Raw genomic sequence first — 19,257 nt, 5'->3', positions numbered from 1 at the left:
GATGAAGTAAGCCATTGCCATCCTACCTTGTCACACTTTGAGATTTTTGTTGAAGGCCCAAGGGGTGGAGGGTGGTTAGGTTGATTTTATGTTGTTGTGCTTCTAAATTAAATTCAACCCACAAAGGCTAATTTCTATTTGTGTTTTAATTTTGATCCATTAGCTGAGAGTGGACAAAATAGCTAACGCAAGTTGTGTTTTTATTTTGTGCTTGTATCACTTGGAGGCATTTGTAGGCATATTCCAGAATAATTTGATGTGATTTTATAATGGCCTCCATGTTTTGAACACAGCAGGAATCCTAGTTGGCTAGAAAATGTTTTATCATTACTAAGGTGATAGATTTGAATGCCAACTTGATGAGTTAATTCATGGGGCAGAGCTGTGAGAAAATCAGAAGCCGTGTGTGTGAAAAGTGGAGTATTGCTAAAAAGAGAGAGACATTGTCAAAGCTTTTGATCTTTCACTTATCAGGCCAAGTGAAGCAATGCCAAATTTCATACCATCACAGCAATTTATACCAAAGGAGAAGAGCGTACTATTGGTTGGTAAGTTGACTCTGGCCGAGACATTGCCATGAAGAAAGCAATGGGGAACTATAGGTTTACCAGTCAATCAGAGTTCACTTGCCAACGAATCAGAATCCTTTTCTCCTATGGTATTAATTGTTGTGACTGTTTGAAATTTGACATTTTAACGATTATCCGGATGTTTGTAAAACAAAAAGTTTCAGAAATGTTTCTCTTTTCAACATAGTAAGTAGTCTCACAACACCAGGTTAAAGTCGAACAGATTTATTTGGAGGCATGCGCTTGCTGAGCATTGCCCCCTTGTCAGGCCACTTTGTCAGGCAATGCTTCGAAAACTCGTGCTGCCAAATAAACCTGTTGGACTTTAACTTGTTGTGAGACTACTTACTATGCCTACCCCAGTCCAACGCCGGTAACTCTACATCTCTTTTCAACAGCATTCAAATTCTATACTACTGAGCAAATGTTTGTAAAAGAGAGTCCCAACTTTGCATTTGAAACGCTGAAATGGAAAGCAACTTTTCTAAAATTAAAGCTAGTCAGCTCAAGAAACACTGACATGTAAAGTGTAGCTATGTTTGTGTAAGGTCTGTTTGTTAAACTTTGCTAAAAATTATAAATTTTCGACAAATCATTGGCAATGGATTAAATTTCGCAAGATGTTCAATTACCTATTGCACATAAAAAAACCAGTTTTCTGCTTTGCAATTGGCTTGTCACTTGAGTGCTTTAGAAGATGGGCGAGGAAAGCATGGAGCAGTAGATGTGACAAACTGAAATGTCATACAAGGCATGCAGGTTTCAGAATCACGGGAACCAGTGCAAGCCATTCTGCTTCTTGGCCCTGTTCTAACACAGATTATTGGGTGATTTGATCAAAACTTTCAAAAGTATTCGGAATAAGCAGGAGAAATTTTCTGCTAGTGAGTGTGTCTTGGAATAGGGGGCTTGTCAAAAAAAATTAAAGCCAGACCTTTCAGCTGTAAAATTAGGAAATACTTATTCACATAGAGGGTGGTAAACGTTTGGCACACTCTTCTGGGCTAATTTTAAAATTCTGTGATGTATTTTTGTTAGCCTGAGGTATTAAGTGATATGGGACGAAGGTGGCTATAATTGAACTAGGTTACAGATTAGTCATAACTCATTGAATGGCAGAACCAGGTTTGAGAGACAAAATGTCCTCTTACCCCTGTCCATAAATAGATCATGGATGATCAGCCCTCAACTCCATTTACTTGTTTTTGTTTCATGCTCCTTGATATTTTTGTTTCCCAAAAGTCAGTTGATCTCCATATTGAGAATTTCAGGAGATTTAGCATGCTCAGTCAGTTGGGAAAGCAGTTTTCATATTTCTACTATGCCTTGTGTGGAGAAAAAAAATCCTGATTTTACTCCTAAATGGCCTGACTCCAGTCATCTTTTGGAATGCCCTGATAGAGGAAGTAGTTTCTCTACATCTACTCTACAGAATCACTTAAATTGAAGAACCTTAATTGATTTGCCCTTTGACTTCTTGAAGTTAATGGATAACAAGCTAAGCTTATGAAACCTATTCCTGTAATTTAACTCTTTAAGCCTTGTGTTCTGGTGAATCTACATTGTACCCTTTCTAAAGCTAATATTTCTTCAGCTCCAGTTCATGCCATGATAAAGCTGTATTTTGAGTGGAACGATACTTTTCATATTGTGGAGACCCCGTGTTCTGCATTGGGAGTGACTTGTGATACTGAATTCGGGAATTTTTAGAGTTGAATTTGGGAGTTCAGAGTTGAAAATTGTATCTCTTTCCCATTCAAAGACATCAAGATAGGATCCAACTATTTCTTAAATCATTCAGTTTTTTTGTCTCTTGCTCCTCTACCTGGAAGTCCCATCCATAAAAACAGTCCTGTATTTACCCTGCACTCGTTTACATGGTTGGCAGCAGCTGCACAATTCTCACTGCTGATAAGAAGAAGCAAACACTTCACACCCTCTGACTTAACATGAGATCCTGAGGCCTGAAAAAGCTGGGCCTCTTCATTGGATGTAAAAGATCATAGAATCATACAATCCCTACAGTACAGAAAGAGGCCATTCAGCCTATTGAATCTACACCAACCACAATCCCACCCAGGTCCTAGTCCCACAACCCCACGCATTTGCCCTGCTAATCCCTCAGACACTCAGGTCAATTTAGTGTGGTGTTGATGTGATCGGTGCAACTCGTGGGCCGAAGGGCCTGTTTGTGCTGTAGTGTTCTATGTAATCATCTTAACCTGCACATTTTTGGATTGTGGGAGGAAACTGGAGCACCCAAAGGAAACCCACGCAGACGCAGGAAGAATGTGCAGGCCCTTCAGATATCTGAAGGTTTAGGATCTTCGCTTCAGCAATATGTGTTCCCAGCAGCAATTAAAATGTGCCACTATGGAACACTTGCTGTAATGCAATGCGTGGGATGTCAGATTGAGGTGATTTCTTCACCTTGCTGGAGGTAAAGTACCTTCAGTGAAACACAAACTGGAAGCTCCATGTTGCTGCTGTTTTGTTTTGACAGGTGAACCAAGCCTTCAGCTGAGCACAGTGACTAAAGTCTGGTTATGATGACTTTCTTTAAATGTAAATGGAAGGTTTGCGCTAAACACCGGAGGGTGACTTGTCTGAAAGCATCAATCTCAAAGACTTGGCGAAAATGAGAAGGCAATGAAATGTTTGGTATGCATCCATGGCTGATAATTAAGAGATATTGCACCAAATGCCATAACTTTGATTAGCCAAGATAGAAAGATGCATAGAAACCAATGATTGAGTTTGAGACTTCAAACCAAATAATCCACTTCAATGGAGTTTCTGTTTCATTGTGGAATGAGCGTAAAAGTCCCACAGGGACCTGCCCTACTGCCTTGAACACCAAGAAATCAGCTTTTGGTAACTTGCTGCCAAGGATATTGCTGGACTTCAGTGAGCTAAAACTACATCCTACCAGTATAGGGTACTGCTATGTTTTGTGCTGTGATCCAGCTCATTAGCTAATCTGATGGCTGGGATCCTTCCAAATACCATACCATGCGTCTGCCTACATTCCTGGCCATGTGGCACATTCAGGACCTATGCATGAGCAAGTTTCACTCATCCTGTTCGACACTGACACGATTATAAAAATCTTGAGATTACAAACAATTGTGCAATTTCATTTGAACGTGCTGTAAAAAAAAATATAAAATTTGGTTTAGGTGAATTACATTAATAAAATGTTGATTGAAGGGACTGGCTATTTCGGTGGGAACTATAAATCAGTACACTTAACCCAGTTAATAAGCAGAGTTGAAGAATTTTCTTCCTACTTTCCTCCCAATCCACATTATGCTTCCCCTCCTCCCAAATCAAGGACACCTACATTTATTTCAGAGATCAGCTCAGTTATGCTTTGGCAGCAAAGATAAATTCACCAAATTATCATAACATTGCTTTTGTAATGGCAGGTTTAAGCTCCGCTTAACTGCTTGTGACAGTGCAAGATATTTTGCAGCGTTAGTACTAGCACTGAAATGTGAGGAAATTAATTAGGTACAATAGTCAATGCCCTCTTATTTTAACACCTGTTAGACTGTTCATTTGCTTTGTTTTGTCCTCAGCTTTCTTACTTTGAGTATCTTTTGTTGGCAGCTTAAATTGTAGAGCTCTCAGCCCTTGTGGGAGCAGGAGACGAAAAAGTCAGTCTCTGAATACTCTGAGATAAGAAAATTCTGAAATGAAAACAGAATGCTACAGATGCAACAGTGTCTGTACCTGGTAAAAAATGGGCTAACATTTTGGGTGTAGAATCAACTGTGGAATTCATTATAATTGAACACTGACCTGTGTGCTTCCAGTATTTTCGTTTGCCTGTCTGTATTTAGTTGTGTTGTGAGGATGGGGCCATTTGTGAGCCTCTGTTTCTTGCTGCATTGCAGTTAAAGCTCAGAGGTTTGTTCTGACCCATCACACTTGGACCCTGATGTGACAGTAGCCTGTACTATGATCCAAGATGATGAATGTTGTTGGGCTGTTCAACAGCGGAGGGCATTATGATGCAGCTTGATCCTTGTCAAGCAATATATGCTTTCAATCAGAGGGAATTATTGACCCCCTCTCTTGTACATGGTGTCATGACTAAAACCAGCGAACTGGTTAGGAATTGGGAATTTAGTCTGAAATCTGTCTGGTTTCTAGCTTATTGCTATGCCAAGTGAAACATTTTCCTTTCTTGGCCAGTGGGAATTCTATATGTTTAAAATTTGAGCTGTAAGATATCATATACAGAACAAACTTTATGCATTGCAGTTGGCTGCAATATAGTTAATAAATGGGCAATAATGCTTTATGTAATTAAGCATATTTAAGTAACTGAGGGTTTTTAGTAATTTTAATTTTGTAATTAACAGTAACAAGTAATTGTGTCCAAGTCAGTCTTACATAATTTGTGCAGCTTAACCTACTGTTTATCATTGAAAGGTTGCATTGTGTCTTGTGTAGTTTTCCATTTATTAAATATTTAAAAGACTTGTATGATCAAAGCTTGGCTGCACGTTATGAATGCCTAGAGATTAGAGAGCTGAGGAGCGAAAAAGGCCCAGGTGGTCCTCTGGAAATGGTCTCCATCTCAGCTTGGAGATCCTGTTTAGAGTACTTGCATTTTTACATGTTGACGAATCCCTAGACCTACAAAGTAGTGTTTACACAGAAATAATTTTTGTCCGGTTCTTGTTCTAAAACATTTGTTAACAAATGTTTAATAGCATTACTAACAGTTAAGTTTTAAATTAATCTGTAGACACTTGCTTTTTTTTTTAAACAGATTATTTATGGAAATCCTCAATTGCTGTACAGACTGTGACGAAATTCAGTTCAAGGAAGATGGAGCCTGGTCACCGATGAGAATGAAGAAGGAGGTCCAGGAAGTAAATTCCACTTATAATGGAGTCGAAGGTACTCACTTTTGTTACAAAGATATGGAGATTGAGCATAAAGCTCATTTGATGAAAGCTCCCACGTGGTACAGTGGTCCAAATGGCTCCCTATACCAAACTACCGATGATTAGCAGAATCTGGGTAGTGGTGTGGCCATGGAAATTCCTTTCAGCTTGGTTCCAATCCACAGTACACACTGATGGGATAAAAGTTTGTTGGCTACAGGACTGACATATGAAATGTGGCATAAGAGTGGGTGGTGTGTGGGAAAAAGGGAATGCTAGTACAAACCAGGCTTGCCCTTGTTCCTATACAGGAAGTGAAAGAGTGCTCATAACATACTGGTCCAATAGTTTCCCACCCTCCATAAGCAAGTACGAAACCCTACAATGACGGAGTCCATGTCGTATTCTTGACACTGACCCATGAGGTAAAAATTCATGAACAAAAACTGAGCAATATTAACGAGGAGCAGTCGTCGTCTTCCAGTAAGATGGTCTAAGTCTACTAAGGATAGGAGTGGAGCAGGAAATCACTCGAATCAATTAAAACCAATCATTCCTGTTTGTGCTTTAGCAGGCTGCAGTAGTGCTGAGAATGTTTTGATTCTAAGTGTCTTCTGCACTCCAGTTTGAGTAGTTAGACGTATTATGCAAAGAAAAATAGATTCTGACCACAAATTGTTACCTTCTGCTGAAACTGAATGGTAAAACAACACACTTTATATCTCAAACGCAAACCTTGGCAGCTTGTTAGGATGATCGTTAAACCTCAAGTGTCCCTATTTGCTTTTGCAGCCGTCTGAACGCGAGCTACTTTGAGGTGTAACATTAGCGAAATCATGAAGTGGAAATGGAATAAAGTTTCAGATTACAGGATTTTTATGATTTGAATTTACTAGGTAAAAGGTTAGGAAACTTTATGTAGGCCACCTCCAAGTTGAGAAAAAGAAAAGACAATGTTCTTGGAAATATTCACTTGTAATACCATTTTTAGGACTTGAAAGTCTGTGGGTTTTTTATTTATTCATTCATGATATGTTGATATTGTCAGCAATTATTACCATCCCAAATTGGCCCCGAGAAGATGATGGTGAGCCGCAGCAGTCCATGATGAAGATGGACTAGCCATATAAATACTGTGACTACAAAAGCAGGTTAGAGGCTAGGAATACTGTGGCACTTCACTCACTTCCTGACTCCCCAAAGCCTGTTGCGCTATACAAGTCAGGAGTGTGATGGAATACTCTTGCCTGGAAAGAGTACAAGACTAAGAAGCTTGACACCATCCAGGACAGAGCAGCTTGCTGGATTGGCGCATTCATCCACAGATATTCACTCCCTCCACCACCAACATACAGTGGCAGCAGTGTGTACCATCTGCAAGATGCACTGCAGCAACTCACCAAGGCTCCTTAAACAGCACCTTATAAACCAATGGCCATTACCATCTAGAAGGATGTGGGCAACAGATACATAGGAACACCAGCACCTAGAAATTTCCCTCCAAGTCACTCACCGTTCTGACTTGGAAATAATTTGCCGTTCATTTTCTGTCACCAGACCAAAATCCTGGAACACCCTTCCCCACAACTCTATCGTATATCTATACTAAGAAGTCTCACAGCACCAGGTTAAAGTCCAACAGGTTTATTTGTAGCAAACGCCACTAGCTTTCAGAACGGGCTGTGCCTTTGTCAGGTGGGTGGGAGATCTATTCATAAACAGGGCATATAAAGACACAAACTCAATTTACATGAATAATGATTGGAATGTGAGTCTTTACAGCTAATCAAGTCTTAAAGGTACAGACAATGTGAATGGAGAGAGTATTAAGCACAGGCTGAAAAGATGTGTATTGTTTCCAGACAGGAAAGTTAGTGAGATTTTGCAAGTCTAGGCAAGTTGTGAGGGTTACAGATAGTGTGACATGAACCCAAGATTCTGGTTGAGGCTGTCCTCATGTGCGGAACTTGGCTATCGGTCTCTCAGCGCTGTCTTGTGTCGTGAAGGCTGCCTTGGAGAACGCTTACCCGAAGATCAGAGGCCGAATGCCCATGACTGCTGAAGTGTTCCCCAACAGGAACAGTCTTGCCTGGCGATTGTCAAGTGGTGTTCGTTCATCCGTTGTCGTAACGTCTGCATTGTCTCCCCAGTGTGCCATGCCTCGGGACATGCTTTCCTGTAGCGTATCAGATAAACAATGTTGGCTGAGTTGCAAGGGTACGTACCGTGCACCTGGTCGATGGTGTTCTCATGTGAGATGATGGCATTGTGTCAATCATCCGTGGCAGGGTTGTGTGGTGCCATGATCATTGTTCTCCTGAAGGCTGGGTAGTTTGCTGCGGACAGTGGTCTGTTTGAGGTTGTGCAGTTGCTTGAAGGCAAGTGGTGAAGGTGTGGGGATGGCCTTGACAAGATGTTCGTCTTCATCAATGACATATTGATGGCTCTGGAGAAGATGTCGTAGCCTCTCCGCTCCGGGGAAGTACCGGATGACGAAGGGTACTCTGTCCGCTGTGTCCCATGCTTGTCTTCTAAGGAGGTCCGTGCGGTTTTTCACTGTGGCGCAGTTGATAAGTCGAGCGTCACATCCTGTTTTTATGAGGGCATCTTTCAGCGTCTGGAGGTGTCTATTGCGATCTTCCTTATCTGAGCAGATCCTGTGTAAACGGAGGGCTTGTGCGTAGGGGATGGCGGCTTTAACGGGTTTAGGGTGGAAGCTGGAAAAGTGGAGCATTGTGAGATTATCCGTGGGCTTGCGGTACAGTGAGATGCTGAGGTGACCGTCCTTAATGGAGATGCATGTGTCCAAGAATGTAACCAATTCTGGAGATAGCCCATGGTGCGTCTGATGGTGGAATGGAACTTGTTGATGTCATCATATAGTTGTTTCAGTGATTGTTCACCATGATTCCAAAGGAAGAAAATGTCATCGATGTATCTAGTGTATAGCATCAGTTGAAGATCCTATGCAGTGAAGAAGCCTTGTTCAAACCTGTGCATGAAGATGTTGGCATATTGAGGTGCGAATTGGTCCCCATGGCTGTTCCGTATGTCTGGATGAAGAACTGGTTGTTGAAGGTGAAGACATTGTGGTCCAGGATGAAGCGGATGAGTTGTAAAATTGCATCTGAAAACTGGCAGTTGTCGGCGTTGAGTACTGCGGCAGTTGCAGCAATGCCGTTGTCGTGGGGGATGCTGGTGTAGAGTGTCGAGACATCCATTGTGACGAGGAGTGCTCCTGGTTCAACTGCTCCGTGTGCTGAGTTTTTGTAGGAAGTCCATGCTGTCGCAACAGAAGCTGGGGGTTCTTTGTACAATGGGTTTCAGGATTCCCTTGACGTAGCCTGAGAGTTTCTCGCACAGGGTACCATTGCCCAATACGATGGGATGGCCAGGTATGTTTGCCTTGTGTATCTTTGGAAGGCAGTAGAGATCTCCAATGTGGGGAGTGCGTGGGATGAGAGCACAGAGGGTGCTCTGAAGCTCCGGATCAAAGGTCTTGATCAGAGTGTTGAGTTGACGGGCGTGTTCTTTGGTCGGATCTGCGAGTAACTATCTGTCGTGTTCCTCGTTGTTCAGTTGCCGGTATACTTCTTTGCAGTAATTTGTTCTGATCAGTATGACGATGGCTCCTCCTTTGTCTGCTGGTTTGATGACAATGTTGCAGTTGGCCTTGAGAGCGCGGATGATGCTGCGTTGTGTTTGGGTGATGCTCGGGGCTGTCTTGAGTGCGTTTGATGCACCTCCTGATGGCTTGGGCATACATGTCAAGTCGAGGGCAGCGGCCTTCCGGAGGAGTCCAATTGGACTCTTTCCTCTTCGGTTGCCGCACTGCGGATGTCTCTTTTGGCTGTTTTGGTTCATTGCGGGGCTGTCTCATTGTGTTCGCTATTGGCCTCTTGCGGTTTGTGGAAGAACTCCCGCAGCCTCTTTCGCCTGATGAATTCTATATCTATGCCACATGGACCACCATAGTTCAAAAAGGCAACTCACCACCTTTTCAAGGCATATTAAGGATGTCTAGCCAGCAATGCCCATATCCCTTGAATGAAAAAAAGGATAAACTCAGTGGTTGGCTGACTGACTGATAAGATAAATAAAATTTTTAAAAGGGATTGATAAAGTAAATGCAGACCAAATGTTCTCTGTTATGGGGCAATCTAGAACAAGAAGTCACAGGTATAGGTTGAGAAGCGGTAGATTTAAAACTGAGATGAAGAGAAACTATGGGTGGTGAATTTGTGGAACTCGCTACCCAATAGCATAGGGAATCTGAATTGTTGAATGGTTTAAAGAAGGAGGTAGACACATTTCAGATAAAAAGGGCGTATGGGGAATAGGTGAGGAGGTGGGGGATTTGAGATCAGGGAGAGATTAGCCATGATCTGATTGAATGGTGGAGTAGGCTCAAAGGGCTGAATTTGCCTACTTCTCCTCCTAATTCCTATGTTCCTGGTTGCTGGAGGCAGCAAAGATTGGGGGAAAGAGCTGCATAGTTTCGGAAGAGATTAAATTCTAGTAGGGCCATGACTTTGAGCCTCTTCCAATATAGGGAAGGCGCTCTTGTCTGAATTTGGGGGATGGTGTCATGAGCAAAATGCACCCAACAAAATTGGAAGGGTGTAGTATAGTTTAGCACAGTCACAATTATCCATTGCAGGTCCATTTAATAAAACATATTGTACTTCCAGCAGACAAAACCTGCTACAAGCAAACCAGCTACTAAACAATTTATCTAGTCAAGTTTACAATTGAATGTGACAAAGCACAAGCAATATTAAACTGCAGAAGATAGGGCCAAACTGATAATCTTGGACTACACCCTGCTCCCGCATGCACGCATTCAAACTTGCCCAGTATTTAGTGCATGGACAAACTTCATGAATGTTTGGCCTTCATCTACAAGCCCTATTAAAAAAAATCTAGCCCAGCAATGGTGCTAATACTGCAGAAAGATATTTCAGGCCTCTTTTTAAAACTTCCCAGTGCCAGGCATGTTGCATTATTTCTTAAATCTCAATGGTAGTGAAATTTCAAAATTTTTGTGTCAAGTTCAGGTTAAATAATAATCCATTGTAATTTTTGCAAATGCATTGACATTTGTTCAAGGAACAGATTAATTGTTTCTGAAGGAGATCAAAATACCAAAGAAATTCCCAAAGAAGAAAGCCACCAATGAATGCCCCAGTTTTGGACACTGAACTTGTTTTACATGCATCTTCGCTTTTCTCTGAAAATACATCTATTGGTTTACATTGTTCATTAGGTGCTTGTAAAAGCTTGTCCGAGCACAGACACTCATCTCAAGATAATAGAAAGGTTGAAGTGATTGATCTGACGCTCGATAGTTCATCGGAAGAGGAGGAAGAGGAGCCACCTGCAAAGCGGTACCCTTCAATCTCTTCACCATCACCGCCCATCAACAAGGGGTAAGCTTTGGATTGGGATCAGTCTGGTGTGAAGCTGTTTGTAATGACCTTGGATACAACAAAAAATAAGTTACAATTTGGACTTTATACAGTCTCTATCCATGGTCATTTGAGAACTGCTTACATGTAGGAAAAATTAAATATGCTTACTCCTTCAAAATCCTGATCTCAGGTGCATGCAGTATACCTTCTGCACTCTTGGATTCGCTCTCTATCTTTTTAGTTTCAGAAGTCTTTACACAGGTTAAGTTCTTTGCTGTGATAAAATACCATGGATGCTGGAATCTGAAACAAAAACAGAAAACTGCTGGAAAAGCTCAGCAGGTTTGATAGCATCAGGAGGGTGTGATAACAGAGTTAACTCTTCAAGTCCATATGAAGTCTTGTGGACTAGAAACATTAACTCTGTTTCTCTCACCAGAGATGCTCCTGCACCTGCTGAGTTTTTACAGCATTTTTCTGTTTTTCTTTTAAATTCTATACTCACCTCTGTTTGCCTAGTTTCTAATTGCAGAGCACTTTGGGCAATTCATGTGTGAAAGGCAGTATATAAATGTAAGTTGCAGTGTGTCACTTATACTTGAAAAAGTAAGATTGCAAAATGATTGTTCAGATAGTAATAATTGTTGGCAGCAATGGTCACTTGTTTTCAACCTCCAAAAAGACTTATATTCTGTAGAACATTCCTGCATTGATTTTCTTAATTTTTTCTGTTCTTAATTTTCTCTGATCGATTGAGAGTGCTTTTTCACATTTAAAGCAAAGCTTCATCTCTCCTGCTCAAATGGCTCCTCTAAAGCCTCTGGAAATGCTATTTTGTTTTTCATTTAACTGCAGTGCAAGTCTCTTCTAATGTGTACATGTTGGTACTGCAGTTTAAAACCAGAACATTTAAATTATCCAAATAACCAGCTGGTCTTTTAGCTGTCTAGTTTAACCTTTGCAGTGTGGACTTGAGAAGGATCAATGTCGGTTTCCGTGGGATATTTTAATCAGTTACGTAGGCCAGAAAACTGCACTAGGGCTAGAAACAGTAGGGCTAGTGTAGTTGTACTTAAATTTCCACATCAAATGCAGGAGTACACACTCTTAACAATTAAGTCATTTGTTTCCTTGCTCACAACTTCCTCAGTTTCCTGCTGCCCCACCCACGTTTTTCTCTGTTTCTGACATATTGATAAACTTCCGCAAGCGCCTGGCACCTTTGGTACTTTGTGCAATTGATCATGCTTTATTTTACTGGATGGTTAATTGTTGGGCTACATTCGACACAGCCAAGTCTGATCAGGTCCCAGTCCAGGATTCACTGAGGACAGCCTATTGGCAAGTGAGCAGGATCGCTGACCTAGACAATGTCAGCTAATTAACAAAAGTTTTTTGAGTTGTTGCAGCTAAATTAAAAATGAATTGGCCTGAACATCAGAAGTTTTTCTTGTATACAGGGTTTTAAATCTCCACCATCAGACGTCACCAGTAACAAGAACTCCAAGCATACCGACCTTAGATACAAACTTTATCTCTGCTCCTTTTCAAGACTATCGTCACTCATACCACTTACCAACTCTGCCGTATGAACTGCAAGGTAAGCCGTTTGCAGCAGACTGTAGCTTTAATGCTGAGAAACTAGTCATTTGAGGTATTGTAAGATAAGAACAGAATAATAGCAATAAAAAAAAATCTGTAGCAATAGAATCATGAATCCAGCTTCAGCTGAATTGACTTGTCTTTGTCACTCTAAATCCCTTCCAGCTTGTTGAGTAAACAAAAACAGCAAAAAGATGATTAGTTTGAGATTTAATTATCTGAGGAAATCGCTACCGCAAAATGCGATACATGCTGGGGCAGACAATTTGAGGAGTTGGGGAGGCACAGTGGTTAGCACTGCTGCCTCACAGTGGCAGGGACCCAGGTTCGATTCCTGGCTGGGGTCACTGTCTGTCCAGAGTCTGCAAGTTCACCCTGTGTCTGCGTGGGTTTCCTCGGGGTGCTGCGGTTTCCTCCCACAGTCCGAAAGATGTGCTGGTTAGGTGCATTGGCCATGCTAAATTCTCCCACGATGTACCCAAACAGGCCACTGAGTGTGGCGATTAGGGGATTCTCCACAGTAATTTCATTACAGTGTGAATGTAAGTTTACTTGTGACACTAATAAAAAAACCTTAAATAGATTTTTAATTGGTAATGTGTTGAAGGGTTATGGGGAAAAGGCAGGAAAATGGGGATGAGGAGCCATGATCGAATGGTGGAGCAGACTCGATGGGCCGAATGGCCTAATTCTGCTCCTATGTCTTATGAACCTGTGGAAAGCTGGTGCGATTCCTTGAAATACATTGTTGGACCTTTCCTGCAGGTATCAGACGTGTAATATTATCCTAATTTCTCCCTGCTCTTAAGGCACTGATGTTAGCTGGATGTCAGTTTAAGTTCCCAGCAATGGCTTCCTCACTCAAGTCATCACTCTACGCTTAGTCTGCATATTAATAAGCAAGCTTTTTTCCCGTGCAAATCATCACAGCCAGATCCTGTTTGCATTCCTGCATCATTCCTGTTTCTGTTTTCACTGATTCCTGTTCTAGCCTTAATTGATTTGTCCCTGAGTTGCTTACCTAAAGACACTGGTGGGAAGCTTTGTGATCTATTTTTACTGCTTCCCAAGCTTGGCAGTACTGAACTTAACCTCGAGTACCCTAAGGGTCACCTTCAGCCAAAAAGTAATTCAATGGACCAGGGATTCAAACCTGGGACTTTGTAATATGTGTGGGCTAATGTAATTTCATTTCCATCCCACCATATCAAGTTAACCAGCAGAGAGAGAGCATAAACAGTACAGAACTGGTCACTTGGAAAGCACAGAAATGCTAACTGTGTAAATGGCGATGTTTTTCAGTATGTTTTTAATCAGCTTTTTTTAATGTTCAACAAAGTGCCTCTAATTGTCACTTGTTTAGGGGTTCAGATTGTGAAAGGCTGAATTTGTGAGCCAACTCCATGCATCAGCATTGCCAAACCCACCTTTCTTATCCCAATAGCACAGCCATAGACTGGGAGTGAAGTACTGTCAGGATAAAGGTGCTATTAATAGTGTAAAGATGAAGAATCTAGCTCACAGGAATTACTGTATAGTGACCCAGGCTAAACAAACTGATATCAAAGCCTATAGTTATTTGACCTTGTTTCATGGTTTGTAGTAGTGGAATACAGGTGAAATCCTGAGTCTAATTGTAATAGGGTCTTGCCAATAAAATCTTGTTCTAATATTTTAACTCTTCCCTTGTTTGAACAGGCTTAGACCTATTTCCCTTCTTACAAGGGGACAATCAGGTATGTAACATGTCTGGACACTTTTGCTATTGAAATCTTGTTTCTTTATTATTTTATAAATATAACAGTGATTTGCATGCAATTGTATCAGGTTTTTACATGAGCCTCGTGGTGTGTCAATGGAACTTGATTTACTTTTGATGCAAAATTTTAGAACTTGAAGTCAAATAAGACTTTATGGTGAGAATGCTTAAAAAAAAATGAGGAATGAGAGATGGCAGAGCAGTGTAACCAGTTCCACTCTGTGACAATCATCCCACTATAAGGAAGTAGTTTATTCCACTGTAGGATATGTTGCACTCGGATCTGAGGTATGCTGTATAATTGCAGGCACTACTTAAATTTATTTTTCTCTGCGATATAGCTCAGGGATACAGGTGATTTGCAATACCCACAGTCTCCTAGTTTGGCTGAAATGTGCACAGAGTTGCTCATTAAGCTGGGACCTTTCTGCTATGGATTGTTCAGTGGTGAATTGCATTGCCTGTTTACCAGCTGGGATATCATGGAAACTATAATTGCAGAACAGGGCAGGCAGGCATTGTCTTCACATTGATGAATCCAGCTGCTCCAAAACACAAATGTTCAGGATTCAGGCTACATCATACTTCAACAAAATGCTTCACATAATGGTTATGTCATATAACGAGTAATCCGGAGGCCAGGACAATTGATCCAGGGGCATGGGTTGAAAATCTGACCAACTCAGGCAATTTAAATTAATTTCTTTAAATAAATATGCAATAATACATTAATATCATAACGTTAATCGTAATTACCAGATTGTCGTAAAAGACTATTTAGATTTAGTTCGCCGATGTCCTTTAGGGAAGAAAATCTTCTGTCCTTACCCAGTATGGCCTGTGTTACTCCAAACACCCTGCAACTGGTAGACTTTTTCCTCCCTTTGAAATGGCTGAACAAGCCACTCTGTTATTGAGAAGGCATCTTGCCACCAGCAATGAAAGCTTGCTTTGCCACTTCCCATGAACTAATAATTTTTTAGGTCTCTTGTCCACTGTCTTAGTGAGGAGGAAGTGTGAGGAAAGAAAAGCACTAGAGGAAGGCATCGTAAGAGGAATAATTGTAAATCCACGATAGAGTAAGTTTGAACAAATTAAGAGGCTACCTTCAAGAAAATATTTGAAACATGGCCTGTCTTGTGACAGATGCAAATTCCATTGCAAGTTGTATCAAATAGCTGGTTTGTTAAATGCTTCCGATGTGGTAAAGGTTAAGTGTATTTAATTTAAGTTTCATGAAAGGAAACTGCTTTTTTGTGCAGACGTAGAGTATAATAAATGTCAATATTTGAATACTTGTGCATTGTAATTAGCCAGGGCCACTCTGAGATGACAGTGGGAGAATTAATAAGCTTGCAAGGCCTCTCAAAAATCAGTATTAATATTCAGATATTAATGTTCGGTGCTCTTGTGTTCTTCTTACCGTAGCATTACAACACCTCCCTCCTTGCTGCTGCAGCGGCTGCAGCCAGTGCTTCAGAGGATCAGGACCTTATTCACTCCTCGCTCAACCGATTCTTCCCATACGGTTCTTCACAAATGTTCCTGGAGCAGCCAAACACGGCGCCTGCCAACACACTGGCGGTGACAAACGGCAGCAGCAGCGGGAGCAACAGCAGCCTCGTCTCCTCCAGCAGCTTGCGGGAAAACCTCGGGCATCCTGGGGCAAACCGGAGCAGTGTAGAAAGCGGCAACATCTTCGGCGCTATGCCGGATGTTATCTCGTTGGACTGAGATTTGGAATTATGGCGATGATGTGTTTTTGTGTGGTTGGGGGGAGGGGGTGGGGAGGGACAGCAAGAGGAAAAGAAAAATCTGGTTTGTTTCATCTTTTAAAAACAAATTTAGAAGTGTAGAGACCCTTTTTTAAATAAACAAAAAAAATTTTAAAAAAAGACACCATGTACAGAGAACAAAATACTATATTTTCAGTTAACTTTTGTATATAAATTCGAACTGTCTGTCTTTTAAGGTTATTTCAGTTCACTTTGTGAAAGCAGAGTTTTTACGATGTATTTGTCTGTTATGTGATATTACTTTTTGTATTTGTTGTTCAATGGCATTATTTCCTTCACAGTTGACATTATTTGAATTAGGAATTTTCCATTCTTATACTTCACTGTAGAATATTCTTTCTTTCGGAAAGAACTGCGATGTCAATGGTTGACAACAATAGTATTTTCTTTTTTTTTGTGCAAAATAATTTTATTATACTTTTTAAGTTATGTAAAGTATCTTGACTGTTTCCCATATCATTCCCTCTGCATTTGCAGGAAGTAGCTTTGGAGAATGCACAGTATCGTACAATTTTTCCACAAAAAAAAGGCCATTTCTGGTAACTTTTATTTTGTTTTTGGGGGGGATGTTTTCTGTCTCTCCTTAACTTCCACTTGTGTTTCATCTTACAAAGTAGCATTTTTCAAGCATTAAGGAATTTTAAGTTAATAATGGAGAGGAGCCACTTCTTCTGTGTCACTTTTTTCATTTATATTTTAGAAAAATCAGTAATTCATTTTACTCCCAATGTTCCCTGAAAAGCTCTAACTGCAGATGCCTGCGCAGTTTGTGTATTTTTAAAATATATATAAAATAATCATTTCCCTTTGTACACGTGCACTGTCACTTGAGCAGCTGTTGACCTTTTATAGCCAGCCTCCCAGGAACACTACCAGAATGGGTGTGCAAAGCTCTCCCTGCACCTGATGCCCCATGTCACAAACCACCAGTGTTCACTGGTGTTCTTCCTAGTTGAAATTGGACTGCCAGAATTTGGGGATTCTTGGTGTATTATTGACTTACCAATTAGCCATACTGCCCCTTTTATGACCATTGATTTTGTTTGAATTCCCTTTCCAATAATTTGATATTTCTTGTTCAGTGCACTGGAACTGTCACCAAGTATGATATCAGCCCAAATGAAATGATTGTTTTCTAAATGTTCCAAATTCTCCCCTCAAGATGTATTCAGATGGTAACTTTTCTGTCTCAAACCTTTGAATGTAATAAAGCAGGATTTGCAAACAAGTAGTTGGAACAGACTATTAAGTGGACTAAAAAAGAAGAAAATCAACATTTAAACAAAAAAAATCTGGACCTTTTATCATACATCGCTAACTGTTGTGTATTGGTTTAATCAGTTCATGTGCAAAGATGCTGGAGAGATGATTGTTGTTAGTATGTGTTCTGTTCAGAATTATTTCGCTGAAGAGACACCATCTGAGTACAGGCCCACCCAAGTGTCGCACCAAATCATACAGATGAAAAAAAACGCCAAGTTAAATTTCATACCTGTGCTGTTTGCAGATCTTGGCTTGATGGTTAGGGTACTGTAATTGGCACCTTGTGGAGTTGAACGGACAGCCTGGAGTACCTGTTCTTGCTCACTATCCAATGACCCTACTTAAAATACACATGGGGACATAGCATCAGACAGTGATTCAATTTATCTATAATCTATGTCTCTTATCCCCTACAGTTCAGGTAGCTTGTGAGCACTCACCATGGAGACAAACGATGACTAATAATGGCCACTTCGATAACATTTTGGAAGGCGATCTGCTCCAGTAGAATTGTACACAACCAAGGAGGGAATATCTTTGAGAGCAGGGGAGAAAATTGACAAATAATAAGTTAGAAGCAAAAGATGCTCATGAATGAAATTTGGATAATAAAAGTACAGTAAAAGAATCCTAGAAAATGCAAATACTTGGGTGGGGAGAAGATGTTCCATTTGAGCTAGGATTTTTGTCACTTTAGATTACATAATCCAATCTACATCAGTATCCAAAGAATTAATTGTTTAGCAGCTCAGTGAAATGATGCCGAGGGAAATACTTCAGGAAGTTGTGTCTGGATTGCAAAAATGCGCAATAGTCTGGTCATTGACTGGCTGAATGTTCAACCAGTGGGAAGATGCTTTATTCTTTAATCAAGATTTTCTTTCCAGTTTCAACCGGACTTGATGCAAAATGGATTTGGTTCATCGGAAGCCAATACTTTGATCCAGGTTTTGCTTTAATCTGATTATAGGTCCATTTCGAGTAAAATGTAACTTGCGTGGCTGGATCTTTCAGGTAGCGTGCTGCATTTGACAAGTGAAGGGTATATTTTCCTTAAAGGAATAAGAGAGCTTGCACACAGCATTATTTTACTTACCAGATATGTATTGTGTGGTTATTGAGGAGTGTGCTGTGTTTGAGTCTGTTTACACCGGAAGTGTTACTGTAAGTCAGATTCTCACAAGCTTGGAAACTCCACGTCTTCTGCAAATTTGTAAATTCTGCGATCACTTCTCTCCAAAGGTGTCAAAGACAACTCTAATAATTTTACTGCCTTAAATCTTTCACAATGCTGGTTTCTGTGACCGCATGCCAAACCAGAGAAATGGCTTTTTTTTTAATAATTGAGTATAGTAGACCAGTGTCGGTTTGTATAAAGTACCACGTGAAAATATTTATTTCATGCATTGAAAGAAATTGTTTACCTAATGAATGTTACCTGTTAATGTAGAGATCTTTTAGATGTAATAAAAAAGCAAAACGTTCCCAGCAGTAGAGTTGGGTCTTCTCCTTTCCAACTTCTGCTTGTGTTGTTCCCTTCATTAAGCTTTTTACAATTGCTACTTTTAACAAAACAAATATTGAGATGGTGATACTTGGCCTAAATATACTTTTGGGTAAAGAACACAAATAGCTATATATAAGGTCATCTCATCAATAGTTGTGCGTTGTCATCTGTGTTTTGGGAATTGAAGAATCAATGCAGTAACGTCACTGACCGCATTGGTGATGTTCATGGGCAGGGGAGGCTGATTGAGGTGTTGCAGAACCTGAAAAGGAAGTTGAATCATCTTGGACTGACGACATTGAGGTTTATTTGCATGTGGTTGCATGTCTGAAGTAAGTGAACAAATTGGTTGAGGTTTTAGTTATAACTTGGGGTTCAGTGAGCCTATTTAGCATGTGGAAATCAGTACTAAAAATGTTACCTTGTATGAATTTGTGCGGCTTGTTAAC

At 40.6% G+C, this 19,257-nt stretch overlaps 1 protein-coding gene across 4 annotated transcripts in view; it reads left to right on the top strand.

The window, feature by feature from the left end:
• The window catches only part of pias1b (protein inhibitor of activated STAT, 1b), a 143,805-nt gene extending 125,016 nt beyond the window's left edge, over positions 1-18,789 (top strand). For all 4 annotated transcript variants that reach the window (XM_080213963.1, XM_080213966.1, XM_080213964.1 and 1 more), the window contains 5 exons: positions 5,353-5,483; positions 10,737-10,899; positions 12,342-12,481; positions 14,182-14,219; positions 15,671-18,789. In XM_080213963.1, coding sequence (XP_080070089.1) covers positions 5,353-5,483; positions 10,737-10,899; positions 12,342-12,481; positions 14,182-14,219; positions 15,671-15,976 — 778 coding nt within the window. In that variant the 3' untranslated portion in view covers positions 15,977-18,789. The remainder of the gene's footprint in view (positions 1-5,352; positions 5,484-10,736; positions 10,900-12,341; positions 12,482-14,181; positions 14,220-15,670) is intronic.
• The last annotated feature ends 468 nt before the right edge of the window (positions 18,790-19,257 follow it).

Source organism: Carcharhinus amblyrhynchos, chromosome 28 (assembly GCF_965287045.1).
Source record: "Carcharhinus amblyrhynchos chromosome 28, sCarAmb.v2.hapA, whole genome shotgun sequence".
Classification (NCBI taxonomy): Eukaryota; Metazoa; Chordata; class Chondrichthyes; order Carcharhiniformes; family Carcharhinidae; genus Carcharhinus; species Carcharhinus amblyrhynchos.
This window is presented reverse-complemented; position numbering and strand designations above follow the sequence as displayed.